This window comes from Trachypithecus francoisi, unplaced genomic scaffold (assembly GCF_009764315.1).
Source record: "Trachypithecus francoisi isolate TF-2019V2 unplaced genomic scaffold, Tfra_2.0 Lachesis_group10, whole genome shotgun sequence".
In the NCBI taxonomy this organism is placed as follows: Eukaryota; Metazoa; Chordata; class Mammalia; order Primates; family Cercopithecidae; genus Trachypithecus; species Trachypithecus francoisi.
The window spans coordinates 42,268,315-42,289,881 of NW_022681455.1; the positions used below are offsets into that span (position 1 = coordinate 42,268,315).

Below are 21,567 nucleotides of genomic sequence, written 5' to 3' on the forward strand. Positions count from 1 at the left end.
CATCTGTTGATCTACTACTAAGCGCTAGGCACGTGCTGGATGCTTTGCCTAAATCAGTATGTCACCACCACAAGAGGCCTTCCCTGACCACCCCAAGTAAATCCACTCTTCTCCCCACATCCAGCTATTCTCTCAACATTCCCTGTTCCCTTCCTTCTTACTACTTGTAATTTTTGATGTTTTTGTGTGCTCTTTTTCAGTCCTCTCCTCCACTAGACAGACTATTAGCTTGTCATGAACAGGAGTCATGTGAGTGAGTTGATGGCAGTCTATCCATGCTAAATAGTGGCTTGTATCCAATAGTTAACCAAATCCTTGTTAGACAAACACAGCCACGGAGCTGGAGGCCAGTCCAAACTGGCCGTTTATTTTCCAAGTCAAGCGAGACTCAGTCTTCCCTGCCCACCCCAGAGCAATATACAGTTGAGAGTCTACACCCTACTCCTCAGGCCTTAGCACAGCAGATAAATTAGTGATCTCTTTTATAAAACATTGTACAGGGAAAATACATACATATAGAGAGACCTAGTGCTGGGGCTGCGGTGGGATTCGCTTCTTGAACACAGATAACCAGGCCCTACCCCATCAGGGTGGCTGGCCTTGGTCATCTGGGCACCCACCCACCCCTGCACTTTCTTCCCTAAAGTGGCTCACCTGCTGTCCTGACAACGCAGTGCCTAGGCTGGTTACCACAAATAATAAATGTCCAACATCTTCCCCCAAAGGGAACTACTTTCTGGCTGGCCCCCACCAGCCTGCTCCTCTGAAATGGGCCACTCTTCAGTCCTTCCTTCTTACTGAGGCAGGCCACCTTGGCCTGGTCCCAGGAATTTGGCCCACCAGGACCTAAAGATAGGGAAGCAAGACCAAGGAATATTGCTTCCTGATATGTTTGGTGATTATAGCATCTAAACCAGGACTTTTTTGCAAAGTGGAAGGGGGTCTAATTCACTGGAAAACAAGCATAAACCTAGACTGCCCAGGCAAAGGACACACGGTCACCATACTAATATTAGGTCTCCCCTGCTCTTTTTTTTTTTTTTTTTGAGACGGAGTCTTGCTGTGTCACCAGGCTGGAGTGCAGTGGCGCGATCTCGGCTCACTGCAACCTCTGCCTCCCAGGTTCGAGAGATTCTCCTGCCTCAGCCTCCCAAGTAGCTGGGACTACAAGCACACACCACCATGCCCAGTTCATTTTTGTATTTTTAGTAGAGACAGGGTTTCACCATGTAGGCCAAGATGGTCTCAATCTCTTGACCTCGTGATCCACCTACCTCAGCCTCCCAAAGGGCTAAGATTACAGGCGTAAGCCACCGTGCCCGGCCAGGTCTCCCCTGCTCTTAACTAGCCCAATCCTAGCACCCTTGTTTTTTCCCCCATATTTTTAGTAGAGATAGGGTTTCACCATTTTGGCAAGGTGGTCTCGAACTTCTAACCTCAAGTGATCCACCAGCCTCGGCCTCCCAAAGTGCTGGGATTACAGGTGTGAGTCACTGCACCCGGCCAACCAATCCTACCACTCTTGACTTTCCCAAACACATTCCCCTTCAGCAGCAAGCTTCTTCAGACCTCCATTCCCATCTCTGCTGCCTCTACTCTCCAAGGCTTTATAGCATCTTAAGGCATCCATAGTATTGGTGACTTGTAGTATCAGTGTTAGGAAAAGTGCCCTCTCCAAATCCCATATGAGACCTGGCCATGTAAGGCCCCTGGTGTCAAGCCAAAGACTCACAGCTCCTTGGGCCCAATCCCCAAAATCAGAGCTGCACAGGTCTGAATAGCACAGCCAGGCTTAACCCTGCTTCCCATCCTAAACTTGCCAAGGGTCCTCTCTCTAGAGGGTCCTCTCTCTAGGCTTCCCTGTAGCTAAGGGCCAGGGCCAATGAGAAATGAACCATCAATCTCCCATCTCTGCCCTTGGCCAATGCAAAGGGCTTCCATTCCACATGTGGGAGCTTCTCTCCCCACCCCACACATGGTCCTTCTCCATGTGTTATACATACACATTCGTGGTCCCACCTCAATGTGCCTAGGAAACCCAGGTGTCTACTCTTGCTTGGTATGGCAGGTGATGGAGGCTAAAGATCCCCCTTCGGTGCCCTGCACACCCACCAGGATAGAGCTGGGAATCAGCCCTTTGCAAGGGCCTGAGAGACAATCACAACTATCTCGATGGGTTCCAGTTCAGAGTCAGTGCCCCACCCCTTGCTTTCAAAACCTGCTCAGTAGGCCGTGCTTGTAAAACTGTTTTAAATAACTCTTGCTAAAGCAGATAGTACCAGAGAGCAGAAACTCAGCGCCCAGGTCCTTAATGGTTCCTCCTCTCTAACCTCCTTCCCCTCCCACCCCCGATATGTAAACAGTCCACAGCCACACCCGGCTTTGGGAAACAGAAGCCCACTCTTGATCTTCCTGGGCCACTGCTTCTCATCGTTGGTCTTTGGGGATCAAAGACTCCTCTGTGTCTGAGTCAGGTCGCCTAACAGCTGCTGTGTACCTCCCATCCCCCACAAGAAACAAGTGCCCAGATCCTTAAGGACACAGTTTGTTGGAATACAGCTAAGAGAACCCCTGGCTCAGGAGGTGGCTTTCCGATGGGCCCCTGAGCAGGCATAGGAGATGGGATGGCGGGTCCCAGGCCTCACGGTGAACGTGTTGATGGGGCTTCCATAGCGGGTGGTGGTGTGGGGAGACCTGGGGGAGAGCAAGAGATGTGAGGTTAATATCTGCAGCTGGTTAGCCAACACGTCTCCCATCTCCCCCAGGGACCGAGAGGAAAAGATGCTGCTCATACTTCTGTATTTGCCCCCACAAGCCCTGGGCTTATCCACCCCAGGGAGGGACTGCAGACCATCACAGACAGGGCTCCCATTCCGGTCTGGGCCCTGCTGGCCAGAGAACATGCCTAATATCCTCTCTCTCAGAAATCTTTCACTCCTAGCCTGTGTCTGGATCCAACTCTGTGTTGGGAAATCCCTCCACCGAAGGACCACTCGGATCTCTGCCCGCCCCACACTTAGCCTGACCGCTGGGATCTAGCCCATGGGAGAGAGACGAGAGGAGAGGATGGGGAAAGAGAACAAGGGAGGTCAGGAAGCAGGTCAGGAAGGCCCCAACAGCGCCCTCTCCCGGTAATTGGGCTTCCCTCCCCGTTCTACCTGCAAGGCCGAAGGGAGAAAACCAAATGTTTTCTCTTGACTGATGGTCGGGCCTCCTTGGCCCTCGCCTGGCTTTCCACCCCTCCCGGCTTCCCGCACCAGGCGGGTCCGCAGCTCACCTGCCAGCAGCTGGGGCGCTGCCAGGCGCTTTGTGCTTGGCCTCCGCGGCGCCCCGGGCGGCGCCCTCCAGGGACAGCCTCCTTGCATGCAGGCCTCCGGGGGGCGCGCGACCCGCCGAGTTCACGCGCCGCATCTCGGGGCCTCCGGGTTGCGGCCGGAAGCAGTTGGGAGGGCTCAGGCTGCGGCCGGTGCCTCCGCGGGGCAGCCCTGGGCCGCGGTCCGGCTCGCCGACGTACAGGCGCTTCTTTATGAGCGAGCGGCCCCCTCCCGAGAAGCGCTCCAGGCCCCCAGCCCCGGCGTAGCGCGCGCCCGCGGGAAAGCGCGAGAAGCCGAGAGCCGGGGGCGCCCCGAGGCCAGCGCTTGGGGGCTGCCCCAAGCCTGAGTAGTTGTTCCGGGGAGGGGAGCTCCGGCGGCCCAGATACTGGAGGGCCGGGGCCGGGGGCTCAGGGTCATTGCTGAACTCTGGCGGCGGTGGGATGACCTCGAAGTTGAACTCCTCCTCCTCCTCCTCCTCCCTCTTGTACGAAGGAGAAGGTGGAGAGGAGAAGGACTTGGGCAGCGGGTGGCCCTGGGGGAGGTTGGAGGTAGCAGCTCTTTCCCAGGCCACAGGGGCCTGGGGCTCCAGCTTTGTCCAGTTGTGCCTGCGGCTGGGCTCTGTGCCCTCTGCGTCTCTTCCCGGTCGCGGCCCCCACTTACTGGGTATTTCGGTCGTCAGCGGGGAGTCCTTCTCAGCTCCCTTGGGTAACTTGGGCACCACAGTGAAGGAGTTGGGCCTGCCTTGGCTGTGGAAGATGCTGTCAGAGCTGGCCTCGGCTTGCTGGCTGTGGTCACGGAGACTTCCTGGCAGAGAGGACCGACCCAGGGCAGCCCCTCCAGGTCTCCCCTTCTGCGCCCTCTGCCTGGCCGCCAGGAGCAGGGCCATCGGGGAGCCCCGCTCCACCACCTCCCCAGTCACCGGGTGCCTGAGGAGTTCATCAGTGGGCTGGGCTGAGGCAGAGGGCTTGGCTGGCAGCCCTGGGGGCTCCTTCACCTCTACGGGCTCCCCTGGCCCTGCAGCCCCTCCTCTGGCCAGGGTGGGCATCACCACAGCAACCTCACGGCTGAGGCTGCTCTGGTGGCAGTGGGGCTTGTAGAGACAGGGCACCTCTCCTCCACCAGGAGATGTCTTTGGTGGGAGGGCTGGAGATGAGTGGGCTCCCTGTGTGGGCAGCCTAGTGGCCTCTGAGGGGGACCCCTCTCCCCTTGGCTGGGAGGGAGTGGAAACTTCTTGAGATGCTGGCTTTGCTGGCTGCCCAGCTGGGCCTGAGTCTTTCTCTGCCATCAGTTGGGATGTGGTGGTGGGCAAAGTTGTGGCTGTAGATGGTATGGCCAGGCCAGATGTGGCCTTGGGCGGTGTGGCTGGCCCAGCTGTGGCCTTAAGTGGTGTGGTTGGCCCAGATGTGGCCTTGGGTGGTGTGGTTGGCCCAGGTGTGGCCTTGGGTGGTGTGGCTGACCCAGATGTAGCCTTGGGTGGTGTGGCTGGTCCCCACATGGCCTTGGGCTGGAGTGGTGTGGTTGGCAGCAGGGTGGTAGATTGAGGTGGCAGATTCTTGGCCACAGGCTTGGAGAGTTTGTCATTATCAGCCCCATTTTCAAAAAATCTTCCCCCTTCTGGCCGAGGCTTAGGGGGCAGAGATCCTATGCTGGGCTTAGCCTCCTTCTCTGCTGATGAGGAGAGCCGGGCCTCCAACTCATTCCGGATCTGCCGCACACTGGGAGTTGGAGAGTCTTGGGGAAGGTAGTCCACAGGGGGCAGGGGCAGGCTGGGGGTAGCCTCTGTCTCTGTCAGGCTGCTGCCGCCAAGACTCTTTTCAGGAACACCTGGGGGAGTGTCCTTTGCTGGCGGGCTCGGGGGAGTCTCCTTCTCGAGCATGCTGGGGCCCTTCTTGCCTTCCTTGCTCTGAGGGGCCATTGTTGGGCCTGGCCTGTGACTGAGGAATCGGTCCTCTCTCCTGGAGCCACAGAGATAGGCCGCCAGCTCGTTCCGCAGCTTTTCCATCTGGCTGGGGTCCCTCCAGTCCGCAGGTGCTGAAGAGGCTGTGTCCGCTGGGCTGGGGGGGTTGGGTTTGGGTTTGAGAGCAGGAGAGCTGGATTTAGGGGGTTTTGTAAATCCAGCAGGTGGATGGGCTGCCTTCTGAGCACAGGGCAAAGGAGGTGCAGCTGGGGGAAGTGGGGTGGTGGGGGAGGGAGGGGGGCTGCAGGAGGGGGCAGGGGAGGGGCTGGAGGTGGAGTTCCCGGAGTCCCAACTCTTGGGGGCTCATCTGCTTGGGACTGGGACTGGCCAAGCCTTGGGCTGGCTGGTGCTGCAGCCCTGAGCTCCCCAGGGCAGTCTGGCTTGGGGGCCCTGTCTGGGTAGACCTGGGAGGCGGGGCGGATGTGGAAGCTGGGAGGCAGTGGGAGTCGGCTGGGAGCCTTGTTGGTGGCCCCCTCTTCCTTTCGGGGAGCCTCTTGTGCTTCCTGAACTGGGATGGACGAAGTCCTGACTGGGGTTGGGGGAGGCACTTTGAAAGAACGGGGGAAGGTGAGGTGGGGCTCTGGGTTAGGTCCCAGGGCACTCCCCTTTGGCTCAGCAGGGCTTCTCGGGGGGCTGGCTCTGGTGGCCTCTGCCTGCCTGCCATTCAGTGCTACATCTGATTTCCACTTGGTGACACCCCCAGGGGGAAAGAGACGAGTCCCCATTGTGTGAGGAGATGCTGGAGCTGGGGGTGCTGGGGCTGGCACAGAGGTGGTGGGGGGCTAAAAAGGCCAAGGGTGGGGCAGGGGGAATGAAGTCAGGAGGGGTGGGTGTGGATGGGGAGGAAAGAGTGTGTGGTAGGGACAGGGCCTCCAATACTGGGGGTGGAGGTGGGGCCATGCTGGGCGGGGGTGGGGGTTCCAGCAGCAGGGGAGGCGGTGGGGGTGCTGTGGAAGGTGGAGATGGCAGTGGCAACCCCCCTGGAGGTTGTGAAATGTCCTGGGGGGGCCCCGGGGCTGGGCCTGGGGGAGGTGGGGGGATGAGTAGATCCTGGCCATACTGCCCAGGCCTCAGGTCACCCACAGAGCTGTACAGTCGGAGGTTGCCATTGACTAGTGAGCTGGTACCTGAAAGAAGGAGAGGCAAAGATGGGGGGCAGAAACAAGGCAGAAACAGCCCTGCCAATTTCTGTTTACCCAGGGCAGGGGCAGGGGTGGGCACCCAAGAGAATGACTGGATCATTTTCTCCTGAACACCAAGAGAGGGAGCAGCCCCGTGTCCAGTATCCTGAGCTGTCCTGCGAGTGTCCCCCTTCTTTCTAGGGAGGGTCCCCTGCCTGTCCCTGGCACAGCCTTTGAAGCCTGTATGGAATAATCTCCATTTGCCTCCCCAGAGTCCCCCTCTAACCTGCACCGGGCCTCCCCAGAGTCACCCTCTAACCTGCACCGGGACTCCCTTGCCATCTGAGATGGGGGGTGGGGACAAGAGGGCCAGGGCTCTGGTTCCTCTGGCTGCCTCCTGGCTGCGTCACAGGTTGGCAGCAGCTGCCTTTCCTGCCCCGCAGACACAGGTCCTGTCACGATGTCCCTCTCCCACTGTGTTCAGTCCCTGGGTGTCACTGCTCCCAGGAGACAGGAGTCACCTAACCAAGCTCACACTCTGGTACACCGTCCCTTTACTCAGCTCTCTTCAGTTATCCTCTCAGTGCGCCATCTGTTTTTTACTGGGACCTTGGCCTTGGCCAAGCCAGAAAGTCCAGGGTTCACATCCCAGCTTTACCACTTATTAGATGAGCGACCTTGACCACTAATTAATCTTGCTGAGCCTCAGTTTCCTCATCCATCAAAGGGCATGATGTCCGTGCTCACTTCTTACAGCTGTTGTGAGGATTAAATGAGAGAATCCATGCAGATCCACAGAAAGGGCCTGTCATGGTGCCAGGCCTCTAGTAGGCAGTTAATAGAACGGAACCACTTTGACTGCTACAATCTGTGCTTACCTTTTCAGACTATGTGAGACAGGGAAAGTGGGAAAGAGGAAGTCATGGGGCAGGGGTGAGGGAGCTCCTCAGTGAGGAAGGCTGGGTGAGAGACCCGCAGGAGGGAGCAACTTGCACAAACAACTCCTGCTTTCTAAAGACCCTGAAGCTACTGAGAACCCAGCTGTCCACTTCATAGAGAACGGAGGCAGATTCTGGTCTGCAGGATAGAACGGGGGTGTGCAGAAGGAAGGTGGCAGGATAGAACGGGGGTATGCAGAAGGAATCTGGGTACTAAAGAGATGCTGAGAGTCCCTGGCCCCAGCAGCTCACATCCCTCTGTTGTCCTCAGACCAGGTCCCCAGCCTCCCTCCCAGAGTCTACTTCCTTCTTAGTGGCACCCATCCTTTGCTTCCCTCCTCTCAGTCCCTAACAGTGTGGTGAACCTGGGGAGTGTGCAGCTCTGAAGGGCTCCTCCCAGCTGCCTGACTTCAAACTGAAGAAACCAAGAGCAGGGAAGGGGAAGACTAATGTTCACTGAGCACCCAACTGTCACGCAGGAGTTAGGAGCTGGGGTACAGTAGCAAAAAACCAACAAAACAAAAAACGGACAAACACTGGCCCTCCTAGGGAGCTTACGCTTGAATGGGACAATGAACACAATGTATGAGTACATCATTATCACATTAGAGGATGAGTGCGATGGGAAAAAACACCAGCCAGGGAGGGGTAGGGCAGGTGCAATTTAAATAGGGCAGTCCAGCTGGGTGCGGTGGCTCACACCTGTAATCCCAGCACTTTGGGAGGCCAAGGCGGGCGGATCACAGGGTCAAGAGATAGAGACCATCCTGGCCAACATGGTGAAATCCTGTCTCTACTAAAAATACAAAAATTAGCTGGGCATGGTGGCACACGCCTGTAGTCCCAGCTACTCAGGAGGCCGAGGCAGGAAAATTGCTTGAACCCGGGAGGCGGAGGTTGCAGTGAGCTGAGATCATGCCACGGCCCTCCAGCCTGGCGACAGAGCAAGACTCCGTCTCAAATAAATAAATAAATAAAGCAGTCTGAGAAGGCCTCGCAGAGAAGGTGACATTTGAGCAAAGAAGGAAGGAGAGAGGGAGGCGGCCACACAGATGCCTCGCAGAAGAGCATTCTAACCTGAGAGGTCTGCAGTGCAAAGACCCCAAGGTGGAAATGTGCCTGGGGTATTTCAGGAGCAACAGGAGACACTTTGGCTGGGGCAGTGTGGGAGGAGAAATCAAGCAAGGAAAGTGGCCAGACTCCGGTCAGACTCCAGCAGTCCTTGCAAGAACCTTTTCTCTGAGGGATAAGGGAAGCCATTAGCGAGTTTGAAGCACCTCTGAGAGATGTGACGGACGTGACTTATATCCCATCCACCACTTCATTTACTCCAAACTGAACTGTTGTTCCCGTTGTTCATTGGAAGATACAGAGGTAGGAGGGGTGAAGTGTCTTGCCCAAGGGAGCAAAGCGAATATGTGGGGAGCTGGGATTCAAAGCCAGGCCCTTCTCCCACTTAATGCTGCACTTGTTCCTGCTCTGGCCTTGTCCCCTCGCCATCCTTCCCCCGCCAGAAGGGGGCCTTCGCTGACCCTGGCTCTCCTCAACTCCCAGCCCCACTGCCCGGGCTCACTGCAGCCAGTAATCAAGAGGACTGAGGATAGCAAGAGTGGCTGTGCCTGGGGACTCTGTCTTTGTCACCAGCTGTGAAGATGGTCAGATAGATGCTTGGCTTTTGAACTCAGGGCCCTAGGAGGAAAGAAAGAAAGATGGACAAGCCTCAAGCCCAGGGTTCACTTACCTGTCACTTCTTTGTCTGCAAAGTCTTCTGGAACCGAGGGGGTGGGGACAGCCAGCCCATGGTTTTCCTGGGCATTCTGAAAGAGACCAGAAAGAAATGAGGGGACAGGGAAAGATGGACAGATAATTCTAAAACTGCTGCTTATTGAGGCCATTTTACTGCTTGAAAATCTGCAGTGACGGTCATGGCTGCATAACCTTGTGTATCTACCAAAACATAAAAGTCTGATTTTTAAAAAAATGAATCGTGGTACAGTCAACCAATCCTCACTATTTGTCATAGTTATGTTCTATAAAGCTGCAGTGAACATGGTACTAGTAAATACTGACCCGTTTCTCCTCGGGGAAATACAGGGTTAGGTTCCTATGACCCCTGGTCACAAGATTTTTGTCAACTGATCAATACATAACCATAACCTTGTTTTAGCTGTGTTTCTGCTTAAAGACACTTTAATATATTTTGTTGGTTGGTTAACATTGAACTCATGGCCGATAGCACTGTAACACGTGACACTAAACAGAAAAAGACACTTATTTATGTATGACAGCTAAAACAAGAAGACAAAGGATCCTCTTGTTTAGCTGAGAACATGTGCATTGAACAACTCACAATTTTCACTGCTCTGTGCATGTCTGTAAATGACCACAGAAGCAATACAAGCATTGATTCTGGGGTTACAAATAAATTTTAGCCACTAAGCAAATTTGCAAATACAGAATCCACAAATAGGGAGGATTGACTGTATATGAATTCCATCTCGATGAAAAAGACAAAGCAAAACAAACCAATAGAATTTGCAATGACTCCCCATGGAGGTCCACAGGTGAAAAGCCAAATTCCTCAGCCTGGCCTCCTGTGTGTTCTTAGTTTTCATTAGGTGTTTACAGAAAAATAAAAAGTGATGAACTTGAATTTTTTTTTTTTTAATTGAGACAGGGTTTTATTCTGTCACCTAAGCTGGAGTGCAGTGGTACAATCATGGCTCACTGCAGCCTTGATCTCCCTGGCTCAAGCAATCTTCCCATCTATAGCTGGAACTACAGATGTGTGCCCACCATTCCTGGCTTTTTTTTCTTTTTCTTTTTCTTTTTCTTTTTTTTTTGAGATGGAGTCTTACTCTGTCACCCAGGCCGGAGTGCAATGGCGCGATCTCCGCTCACCGCAACCTCTGCCTCCTGGGTTCAAGCGATTCTTCTGCCTCTGCCTCCTGAGTAGCTGGGATTACAGGGGCGTGCACCACCATGCCCAGCTAGTTTTTTGTATTTTTAGTAGAGATGGGGTTTCACCATGTTGGCCAGGGTAGTCTTGAACTCCTGACCTCGTGATCCGCCTACCTCTGCCTTCCAAAGTGCTGGGATTACAGGCGTGAGCCACTGTGCCCAGCCCTAGCTAATTTTTTGTATATGTTTTAGAGACTGTGGTTTCGTCATGTCTCCCAAGCTGGTCTTGAACTCCTGGGCTCAAATAATCTGCCCACTTTGGCCTCCCAAAGTGTGGGGATTACAGGTATGAGCCACTGTTCCCAGCCTGAACTTGAATATTTATAGCTCTGCAGATGCCCTGATCGCTAAGCTTAACAGGCTATAATATGTTTACACAGCTGTCAGTCTGTACATACTATTTTGCATTCTATTTTTTTTTTCCAAACATACATTTCCATATGTCAACAAAGTCCACACACCTGCTGTTTTGAAGAGCTGCAGAGCATTTTAGGGTAGTTTTCAAGGTCCTCAATGACCTGGCCTCATGCTTCCCAGCCAACTGTTATTTCACACTCACCTATTACACCCATCCCACACTGTAACTTCACGGACTCCCTCCCTGCCACCTGTTCAACCACCACATATAGTCCATGTTCATCCATGATGCTGGGCGTTGGTCAGCTGTACCTGTCTTTCCCACTTTCTGTTTATAACGATAATCATCATCATAATACTCCTTGCACTGTGCTCTAACTAAACGCATTATCTCAGTCACACCACTCTGTATAAAAGAGGATGTCATCATTTACCAGATGAAGAAACTGAGGCTCAAAGTTGTCTAAAGTCACACAACCAGTACTACCAAACCCAGGTCAGTGGAGCTCCCACTCCCTAAAATCCCTCATCCTTCAAGGATTAGCTGAGCCCCTCTAAGATGGAACAAGGGTAGGGGCTAAGAGCATTGACTCTGGCTTTCCAGCCTGCCTGGATTTGAATCTCAGCTCTGCTACCTATTAGGTGTATGATTGTGCAAGTTACCTAATCTCCCTGTGTCTCAATTTCCCCATCTGTGAAATGGTGGTAACAACAGAATTACCCATTGTAGGGAAGTTGTGAGGACTAAATGATGTAATGCACAAAAAGCACTTGGGAGCCATCCCCTGTCCACACCACACTGACCCACTGCTGCCCAGAGCAACCCACAGCCAAACTTCCAAAGGAGGGGGGACTCTTGTTTGCACTCCAGATTGTCCTCTAGTTCCTTCAGTGAGATCTGGGAGCTCCTTGGAGTCAAGGGACCATGTCTTATGGTATCCCCCAAAGCTGGATGCATAGTAAGCCCAGTTGTTACTCAGCGATGGGCTGATGGTACTAACTCTCTGGACTTAATATACAAGAAGGGCACTCAAGGTCAATGTTACAGAAATATCTGTAAGACCCTGGGTTACCAAGGGCCATCTCAGAATTACTCTGGTCACTGGGGATCAGCAAACCACTTATCTTGTTCTTGAAGAATTCCGAAGCTTGAATGGCCTTGAGCCATCAACTTGTCTTTTTTTTTTCTGCCTTTGTTGATTTGCATGGCCAACAACATACCTGTTCTCAACATTTCTCAAACCCAGTGACTGGGAACCAGGGGCAGGTACAGGGACCCAGCCCATCAGAGGTGTGTCTCCCATGACATCCTGAGATGTGCCACATACACATGCAAACCACTGACGGTCTAATAACCTCCATCAAGTACGCACACTCCGATTTTGATGAGATGGAGGCCTGGCCTTCAAAAGCCAGGGTTGAGATCTCTGATTAATTTCAACATAATTGAAAAGCAGAAAGGCTGGGGACTTAGCATCAAAAATCTTGGGTTCCATTCATGCTCAGGCTTGCCAGCAATATGGCCTTGGATGAGCAGTGGAGATGTGGGATGGGGACAGTGATGTTGAGCCATTGTGCAGGCTCCTCCTATGTGATAGCCCTATACTAAGAGTGTGACCAGTGTCACCTCAAATCCTTTCACAGAACCAGGGTGGAAACCTGGGCTTTCCACCTTACCTTTTCTACAGATCACTGAGACCCATTTTCTTCACTTAGAAAATTGAGGCAGCCGGGCATGGTGGTTCGTGCCTGTAATCCCAGCACTTTGGGAGGCCAAGGTGGGAGAATAACCTGAGGTCAGGAGTTCAAGACCAGCCTGGCCAACATGGCGAAACCCCATCTCTACTAAAAATACAAAACTTAGCCAGGCATGGTGGCAGGCGCCTGTAATCCCAGCTATTTGGGAGGCTAAGGCAGGGAGAATTGCTTGAACTGGGGAGGCAGAAGTTGCAGTGAGCTGAGATCATGCCACTGCACTCCAGCCTGGGCGATAGAGCAAGACTCTGTCTCAAAAAAAGAAAAAAAAAAAAAAAGAAAGAAAAGAAAATTGAGCCAATAGTTCCTACTTTGTAGGGCTATTATGAGGATCAAATGAGATAATATCCCTAAATCCAGGAAACCAATAATAGTTGAAGGATTATATCTTGTAATCCTCTTTTCCAGAAAAGTGAAAAAATTGTGAACAATCAAAGCTAAGCTCCCTGGAAGTCTAGTAGCACCTTCTGCGTTACCCTGAATGCTTAATGGTGTGTGTGGGAGGAAGATGGACGGACTTTATGGGCCTAAGGTAATATTACTCACTATGCCCTTTGATCTTAAAGCACTTGGAAAACACATTAGACTTCCAAGACCACAGAGGGAAAATCCATCTCTGGAGCGGCTTGTAACAACAGCTCAGTCCAAGCCCTGGCTTCTTAGGTCCCTTTCCCGACACAAGGGGGTCCCACAACACGTCCACCACCTCACCACAGTGCTTGCGGTGCTGTGACACACCACGGTCTGGCCCTGGGGCAAGTCCCAAAGGCCAGCCTCATCCCTTCAGAAGCTTCAGTATTGAACTGAACATAGTCTCTCTGGCTCTCCAAGCCCCTGTCTGGCCCTTTTCTTTCCCAGTTGGGCCCACATGGGCTCCTGTGGCTTACTTAGCTTTCCCTTTCACTGATGTTTATTCAGGAAAGGCAAATGCAAACTCATTTTAATCTTAGTCCCAGAAAAACAGACTCGGGAGGTAAACTGCTTCGTGCCCAGGCAACTGGCATCAAGTGCACTGGCATGGATGGTGACATAGTTTAGTATGCAAATGCACAGGTGTGGACAGCATCTATCTCTATGGGTGCTGAATTTCCTTTTTTTTTTTTGAGGCGGAGTCTCGCTCTGTCTCCCAGGCTGGAGTGCAGTGGCCGGATCTCAGCTCACTGCAAGCTCCGCCTCCCGGGTTTACGCCATTCTCCTGCCTCAGCCTCCCAAGTAGCTGGGACTACAGGCGCCCGCCACCTCGCCCGGCTAGTTTTTGTATTTTTAGTAGAGACGGGGTTTCACCGTGTTAGCCAGGATGGTCTCGATCTCCTGACCTCGTGATCCGCCCGTCTCGGCCTCCCAAAGTGCTGGGATTACAGGCTTGAGCCACCGCGCCCGGCCATGGTGCTGAATTTCCTAACCTGCCTCTCTTCATGTCATGGAACAAAGGAAAAGCCTCCTTAAGAAGTGGGCTTGAGGCAAGGTGCATGGCTCACGCTTGTAATCCCAGCACTTTGGGAGGCTGAGACAGGCAGATCACTTAAGGTCAGGAGTTCGAGACCAGCTTGTCCAATGTGGTAAAACCCTGTCTCTACTGAAAATACAAAAATTAGCCAGGCGTGGTGGCAGGCAACTGTAATCCCAGCTACTCGGGAGGCTAAGACAGGGAGAATTGTTTGAACCCAGGAGGCAGAGGTTGTAGTGAGCCAAGATTGTGCCATGCACTCCAACCTGGGCAACAGAGTGAGACTATCCCGGAAAAAAAAAAAAAAAAAAGGCCAGGCGTGGTGGCTCATGCCTGTAATCCCAGCACTTTGGGAGGCCGAGGTGGGCAGATCATGAGGTCAGGAGTTGGAGACAGCCTGGCCAACATGGTGAAACCCCATCTCTACTAAAAATACAAAAATTAGCCAGGTATAGTGGCAGGCACCTGTAATCCCAGCTACTCAGGAGGCTGAGGCAGGGGAATCACTTGAACCTGGGAGACGGAGGTTGCGGTGAGCCAAGATCGCACCATTGCACTCCAGCCTGGGCGACAGAGTGAGACTCTGTCTCAAAAAAAAAAAAAACAACAACAAAAGAAAAAGTTATGTACTTAATGCCACTGAATTGTACCTTTAAAATTGTTAAAATGGTAAATTTTAATCTTATGTATACCTTATAATAAAAAAAGTTAAAACAGAAGACAAGAAATCAAAAGAAAAAGTGTTGGGGGCAACTTAGAATGTGTATATCCTCTAGATATCACCTTTCTCCCATCCACTAAACTCCCAATCTTAACAGCAGGATCAACAGCTGCTACTTGGCCAGCACTTATTCTGTACCAGGTACTCTTTCAGCACTTTCTTTTTTTTTTTGTTTTGAAACGGAGTCTCGCTGTGTCTCCCAGGCTGGAGTGCAGTGGCAAGATCTCAGCTCACTGCAAGCTCCGACTCCTGGGTTCCAGCAATTCTCCAGACTCAGCCTCCCAAGTAGCTGAGATTACAGGCACCCACCACCACGCCTGGCTAATTTTTGTATTTTTGGTGGAGACAGGGTTTCACTATGTTGGCCAGGCTGGTCTTGAACTCCTGACCTCGTGATCCTCCCGCCTTGGCCTCCCAAAGTGCTGGGATTACAGGCGTGAGCCACCACACCCAGCCTCTTTCAGCTCTTTCTATTGCTTAACTCATTTGCTTTTCACAACAGCCCAGTGAGACAGGTGCTGTCATTGCTACTGCCATTTTCCAGATGAGGAAACAGAGGCTCAGAGAGATTCAGTGACATGCCCAAGGTTCCACAGCAAGTTATGGATCACCGTCTTTTCGGGCACCTTGCAAACCCAGCTTGTCATCCAGTTCTGCCTGTCACTTCCTGAATCCTCCCTTCCTGCTGCCGCTCCACCTCAGCCCTTTCTCAGTCCTCACCATCCCTCACCCGGATGAACAGACTGCCTTTGACTCCAGACACTTTCCCAGTCTCTGCCTCACTCCATTCTCCAAAGCTGCCACAGGGATATTCTTTCTCAAAAGTATCTCAGAGCAGGTTACTTTCTGGCTCAGAATCCTTCCATTGGTCCAGAGGAAGACATTCAAACACCTTCACGTGGCCCGTGAGAACTTTCATAAGGTGGAGTTCTGCACCTCTGCAGCTCCTGCCATCTTCTCCCCACCTACTCCACAAACCCTGGGCTCCCACTGGTGGTTCTTGTCTTTTTCCCACCCCACTGTAGCTGGGGGAACCTGACCTACTCATGAACAAGTGTGCTTCCTGCAGCAGGGGTCCTCGGTGGGGCAGATAAACCACCTCATGGAGAAAATGTGCAGAGGTTTCAGAGGTCCTGGGGGCAGATGGGTAGCTTGAAAAGCCCTCTAGATGATCCAGCTACATCTGCCTCTCCCAACCCCCGAAAATCACTGCCCCCACTTACGATCCATTTCCACATCTTCTCAGGCTTCCACAGCCTTGTTCTTGCTCTTACTCTGCCTAGGATTCTCTTCCTTTCCTGGCAAACTCCTAGGTATCCTTTAAGCCCCAGATTAAATGCCCTTCCTCTGTGAAGTCCTTCTTGGCAACCCCAGCCAGAGTTAATTCTCTCCCCTGTGTGATCCTCAGGCTCTATGTACATTATTATTGCAGCTGACATTTATGAGGCACCTACTAGGTACAAGGCACTGTTCTGAGTACTTCACATATAGCAACCCAGTTTTACTGTTAGTCTTCACAGTAACCCTAAGAGACAAGTTATTATTTTTATTTTATAGATGAGAAAACTGAAGCACAGAGAGGCTAGGTACATTGCCCAAGGTCAAAGAGCTAGTAAGTGCCAGAGCCAATACTGGGACCTGACAGCCTCCTTCCTTTGCCAGTATAGTGTTTGCTCTCATACTTTCCCTCTAACACAACTCTGTGTCTATTGTTGATGACTGCAGTCCCTGCTGCCCAGCCCACTCTACTTGAGGGCTCGGTGATGGCTGCTTCTTTGTATGTGCCTGACACAGACCGGGCAGTTTAACAAATATTTGTTGAATGAATACATCCCTGGATGAGTGAATGAGTGGCAGCAAGAATATGGGACAAGTGCCAGATGCGGTGGCTCACTCCTGTAATCCCAGCACTTTGGGAGCCCGAGGCAGGTGGATCATCTGGGGTCAGGAGTTTGAGACCAGCTTGACCAACATGGTGAAACCCCATGTCTACTAACAATACAAAAAAATTAGCCGGGCATGGTGGCGGGCACCTGTAATCCCAGCTACTCGGGAGGCTGACGCAGGCGAATCACTTGAACCCAGGAGGCGGAGATTGCGGTGAGCCAAGATTGCGCCACTGCACTCCAGCCTGGGTGACAGAGAGAGACCCTGTCTCAAAAAAAAAAAAGAGTATGGGACAAAGAGGTGGAAAACCTGTGTTATGGCTCCAGCTCTGCTACCAATTAACTTGGAGCAAAGTAACTTCTCACTCTGGTCTGTTTCTGCCCCTTCTGTAAATACTCTCCAAGGATCACTTTGGCTGTGGCGTTCTGTGAGTCCAGGCCCACAAAGTGTCCCTTCTGTGAGTCAGCTCACCTGCATCGTGTGGGCAGTGGCCTGGACACTCAGGGTCACCCCTCGATGACAGGGTGTTGGGACAGATAACTGAATTGCCTCCAGGTTGTCCTCTGACTCCAGAGACGCCAAAGGAGCAGCAGGATAGAGGCGGGGGGAGCTGGGAGGGAGAGTTCTCAAAATTATTTTCCAGGAGCCCCAGACCAGGCAGGCAGGGCTGGGCTTGAGGTCACTGCTGGCCTCAGACATGGGGCTCTGACTGCTGCAGTCAGCTGGGGAGCCTGCTGTGTCCCAACCTTACACTGCTCCACCCTTGGCTTCAGGAAGATGACAGACTCAGGAGCCCAGGGTGCTGCCAGCAGGGGTTGCCATTGCCTCAAACATTCTCAGGGGAGTGGAGTGCGTGGCCTTCCGAGTGTGGCAGCCCCCGTCGAAAGGGGCAGACCAAGCTGTGTGCAGTGAAGCAAGGAACACGCAAATCAGCATCTGAGCATGCCCCTGGCGGGCCGGGCCGCGGCACTTCCCTCTTTGGGCCAGCCTGGGCAGCTGGCCACAGCCACTCCCTGCACTGTGGCTGCCTGGGGCAGAGTCCAGCCCTGGCTCTGCCAGCTTGGGAACTCCACAAAACTGGGCCTCAGCACTTCCTCGTCCTCACACCCAGACAACACCCAGAAGCTAAGACCATCGGTCACCTCACTCACTTCACAGAGGTGTACAAGCGAGCAGCTCAGTTCAGCTGAAGCAGCCCTTTAATTTTTGTTTTTGTTTTTTTTGGAGATAGGATCTCACTGTCACCCAAGCTGCAATGCAGTGGCTTACCGCAGCCTCAAATTCCTGAGCTCCTGTAACCCCAGCACTTTGGGAGGCCAAGGCAGGTGGATCTTAAGTCAGGAGTTTGAGATCAGCCTGGCCAACATGGTGAAACCCTGTCTCTACAAAAAAAAAAAAAAAATTAGGTGGGTGTGGGGCAGGCGCCTGTAATCCCAGCTACTCGGGAGGCTGAAGCAGGAGAATTGCTATCGCTTGAACCCAGGGGGCAGAAGTTGCAGTGAGCTGAGACTGTGCCACTTCACTCCAACCTGGGCAAAAGAGCGAGACTGTCTCAAAAAAAAAAAAAAGGAGAATTCCTGCAAAAATTCCTGGCCTCCCAAAGTGTGGGACTACAGGTGCAAGTCACCATGCCCAGCTTTCCAGAGTGGTTTTTTTTTTTTTTAAGATGAAGTCTTGCTCTGTTGCCCAGGCTAGAGTGCAGTGGCGCAATCTCTGCTCACTGCAAGCTCTGTCGCCTCTCGGGTTCACGCCACTCTCCTGCCTCAGCCTCCCGAGAAGCGGGGACTACAGGCGCCTTGCCACCATGCCCGGCTAATTTTGTTTTTTTAATTTTTAGTAGAGACGGGGTTTCACCGTGTTTGCCAGGATGGTCTTTATCTCCTGACCTCACGATCCACCCACCTCGGCCTCCCAAAGTGCTGGGATTACAGGCGTGAGCCACCGTGCCTGGCCTTTTTTTTTTTTTTGAGACAGTCTCACTCTGTTGCCCAGGCTGGAGTTCAGTGGTGCAATTTCGGCTCACTGCAAACTCCACCTCCCGGGTTCAAGTAATTCTTCTGCCTTAGCCTCCCAAGTAGCTGGGACCACAGGTGCACGCCACCATACCTGGCTAATTTTCTTGTATTTTTATTTTTATTTTTATTTTTTTTTTGAGATGGAGTCTCGCTCTGTCCCCCAGGCTGGAGTGCAGTGGCACGATCTCGGCTCACTGCAAGCTCCACCTCCCGGGATCACGCCATTCTCCTGCCTCAGCCTCCTGAGTAGCTGGAACTACAGGCGTCCGCCACCGCGCCCGGCTAATGTTTTTTGTATTTTTAGTAGAGACGAGGTTTCACCGTGGTCTCAATCTCCTGACCTTGTGATCCGCCTGCCTCGGCCTCCCAAAGTGCTGGGATTACAGGCGTGAGCCACCACGCCCAGCCTTAATTTTCTTGTATTTTTAATACAGATGGGTTTTTGCTATGTTGGCTAGGTTGGTCTCGAACTCCTGGCCTCCAGTGAACCACCTGCCTCAGCCTCCCAAAGTGCTGAGATTACAGGCATGAGCCACTGCACCCAACCTGTCCAGCTTGTTTTTATATTTTTTGTAGGGACAGGGTCTCGCTATGTTGGCCAGGCTGGTCTCCAACTCCGAGGCTCAAGTGATCCTCCTCAGCCTCCCAAAGTGCTGGGATTACAGATGTGAGCCACCTCACCTGGCCAAAGCAGCCCTTTAAAAACCATCACAGCAGCCAGAATGGTGGCTCACGCCTGTAATCCCAGCACTTTGGGAGGCTGAGGTAGGCGGATCACCTGAAGTCAGGAGTTCAAGACCAGCCTGACCAACATGGAGAAAACTGTCTCTATTAAAGATACAAAATTAGCCGGTCATGGTGGCGCATGCCTGTAATCCCAGCTACTCAGGAGGCTAAGGCAGGAGAATCGCTTGAACCCGGGAGGCGGAGGTTGCAGTGAGCCAAGATTGCACCATTGCACTCCAGCCTGGGCAACAAGAGTGAACTTCCATCTCAAAAAAAAAAAACAAAAAACCATCATCACAGCCTAGTATAGTGGAAAGTTCCCAGCAATGATGAGTTGGGAGGAAGCATGGATGGAGAGAACTACCATTCCAAGAATATTTATATGTATTTCTTTCCTTATATTTGTCTCTATTGGGAGGTTCGTAACAATGAACTTTTGTTTTCTTTATAATTAAAAAAAAAAAATAGCCAATACAATAATAGTATGTTGTTTGTTTGTTTGTTTGTCTGTTTTTGTTTTTTGAGACAGAGTCGCGCTCTGTCACCTAGGCTGGAGTGCACGATCTCAGCTCACTGCAATCTCACTGCAAAATCCCGGGTTCAAGCGATTCTCCTGTCTCAGCTTCCTGAATAGCTGGGACTACAGGTGCGTGCCACCATGCCCACTAATTTTTTGTATTTTTAGTAGAGACAGGGTTTCCTCATATTGGCCAGGCTGATCTCAAACTCCTGACCTTGTGATCCTCCTGCCTCCGGCTCCCAAAGTGCTGGGATTACAGGCATGAGCCACCGCGCCTGGCCTGGTTTTTTGTTGTTGTTGTTGTTTTTCTAATTATTGTGGCCGGGCGCGGTGGCTCAAGCCTGTAATCCCAGCACTTTGGGAGGCCGAGACGGGCGGATCACGAGGTCAGGAGATCGAGACCACCCTGGCTAACACGGTGAAACCCCGTCTCTACTAAAAAATACAGAAAACTAGCCGGGCGAGGTGGCGGGCGCCTGTAGTCCCAGCTACTCGGGAGGCTGAGGCAGGAGAATGGTGTAAACCCGGGAGGCGGAGCTTGCAGTGAGCTGAGATCCGGCCACTGCACTCCAGCCTGGGCGACAGAGCGAAACTCCGTCTCAACAAACAAACAAACAAACAAACAAACAAAATTATTGTGATTGAGTGGAAAAAACATCAACTTGGGAGTCAGGCAGACCAGATTTGCAATCTTAACTGACTCATCTAAAAGGAGTCAGAGAGAGTATCTGACATATAGATGGTGCTCAAGAAGCTGTGCCCCTTTCTTGCCTTCTGAAGCTCAGTTTTCTCATCTGTAAAATAGGAATAATCCCACCTCCCTTAGGTTGGCTGTGATACCAGAGGCCACTGCACACCTTAAGAGGTCCTGCAGCGTAGTTCTCAAGAAAGTTTATTTCTCCTGGGTTCTAATCAAGGACTTGGGCCACTGCTCCGGGCACAGCCTCCAGGGTGTGTCTCTCTGGTTGCATCTGAGGAAATGAGTGCTTTCCCATGGTCAGGGACAGGTCACCAGGAATCCCCTATTGCCCTCTTGACTGCTAACATTTCAGAGTTGAGAAGGAGGAAGAAAGGGAGGGAAGAAGGTGGGGAAGAAAACACTCATTATTCAAGGATGAGGCTAGTTTCCCTTTGAAGTTTTGGGGGGGCTGGGGCCCACTGTTCACCTGTTGCACCCCTGAGAGTTCAGGAGGGCAGGGCTCACCCACTCATGGCTTCAGTCCACCCCACTGGCCTCCTCATGGCCGGGACACACACATCCTCATGCCTGGGATTCCTCAGGGCTCAGCCAAGTCTCAAGGGTGGGTCACCAGGGGCTGGGCCAGTGGGCAATGCATGGTTGACCCTGGGTGGCAGCCAGCTCGGAGTCTTAGCTACACATCGTGGAATGCAAACTTCCTTGCCAGACTCCTCCTGGAGCCTGATCTGGGGCACCGGCCCTGTGGGGTGGGGTGTGGAGCTGCAGAGGGGGAGGGAGATGGCTCTGAGCCTGAGTTAGAGGCAGGCATGGTTGGGGACACCACTGCAGGGTGGGAGAAAAGGAAGCTGGGAGCCCCCACCTCTGCCCCAGATCAAGAACTACCCAGAAACCCCTCTAGGCACCCAACATACCCAACTAGATGAAGCCCAGCCAGTTGTTTTCCTGGCTTAGGGGTGCAGTGTGGGGGTGCTGGCCTGGTGGAGGTGGTAGAGGATCGAGAAGGGCTGTGTGTATCCTGCAGAGCAGCTGTGAAGTTAGGAGCCAGTGAGCAGTTTATAAAGGAGATGAATTATCTCCCCAACACAGCCCAACACTCTGCCACAGCTCAGACCCCTCCTGGGGGCCAGAAAAGAGTGTTCACCCATGAA

At 52.6% G+C, this 21,567-nt stretch overlaps 1 protein-coding gene across 1 annotated transcript in view; it reads right to left on the minus strand.

Annotated features, from left to right (window-relative positions):
* Positions 1-336: 336 nt before the first annotated feature.
* CUNH6orf132 (chromosome unknown C6orf132 homolog) overlaps positions 337-21,567 on the minus strand; it is a 39,720-nt gene continuing 18,489 nt past the window's right edge. Inside the window, 5 exon segments of the mRNA XM_033217154.1 lie at positions 337-2,694; positions 3,278-5,495; positions 5,498-6,054; positions 6,056-6,398; positions 9,072-9,147. Of these exon segments, the coding sequence (XP_033073045.1) occupies positions 2,577-2,694; positions 3,278-5,495; positions 5,498-6,054; positions 6,056-6,398; positions 9,072-9,147 (3,312 nt within the window). The 3' untranslated portion in view covers positions 337-2,576.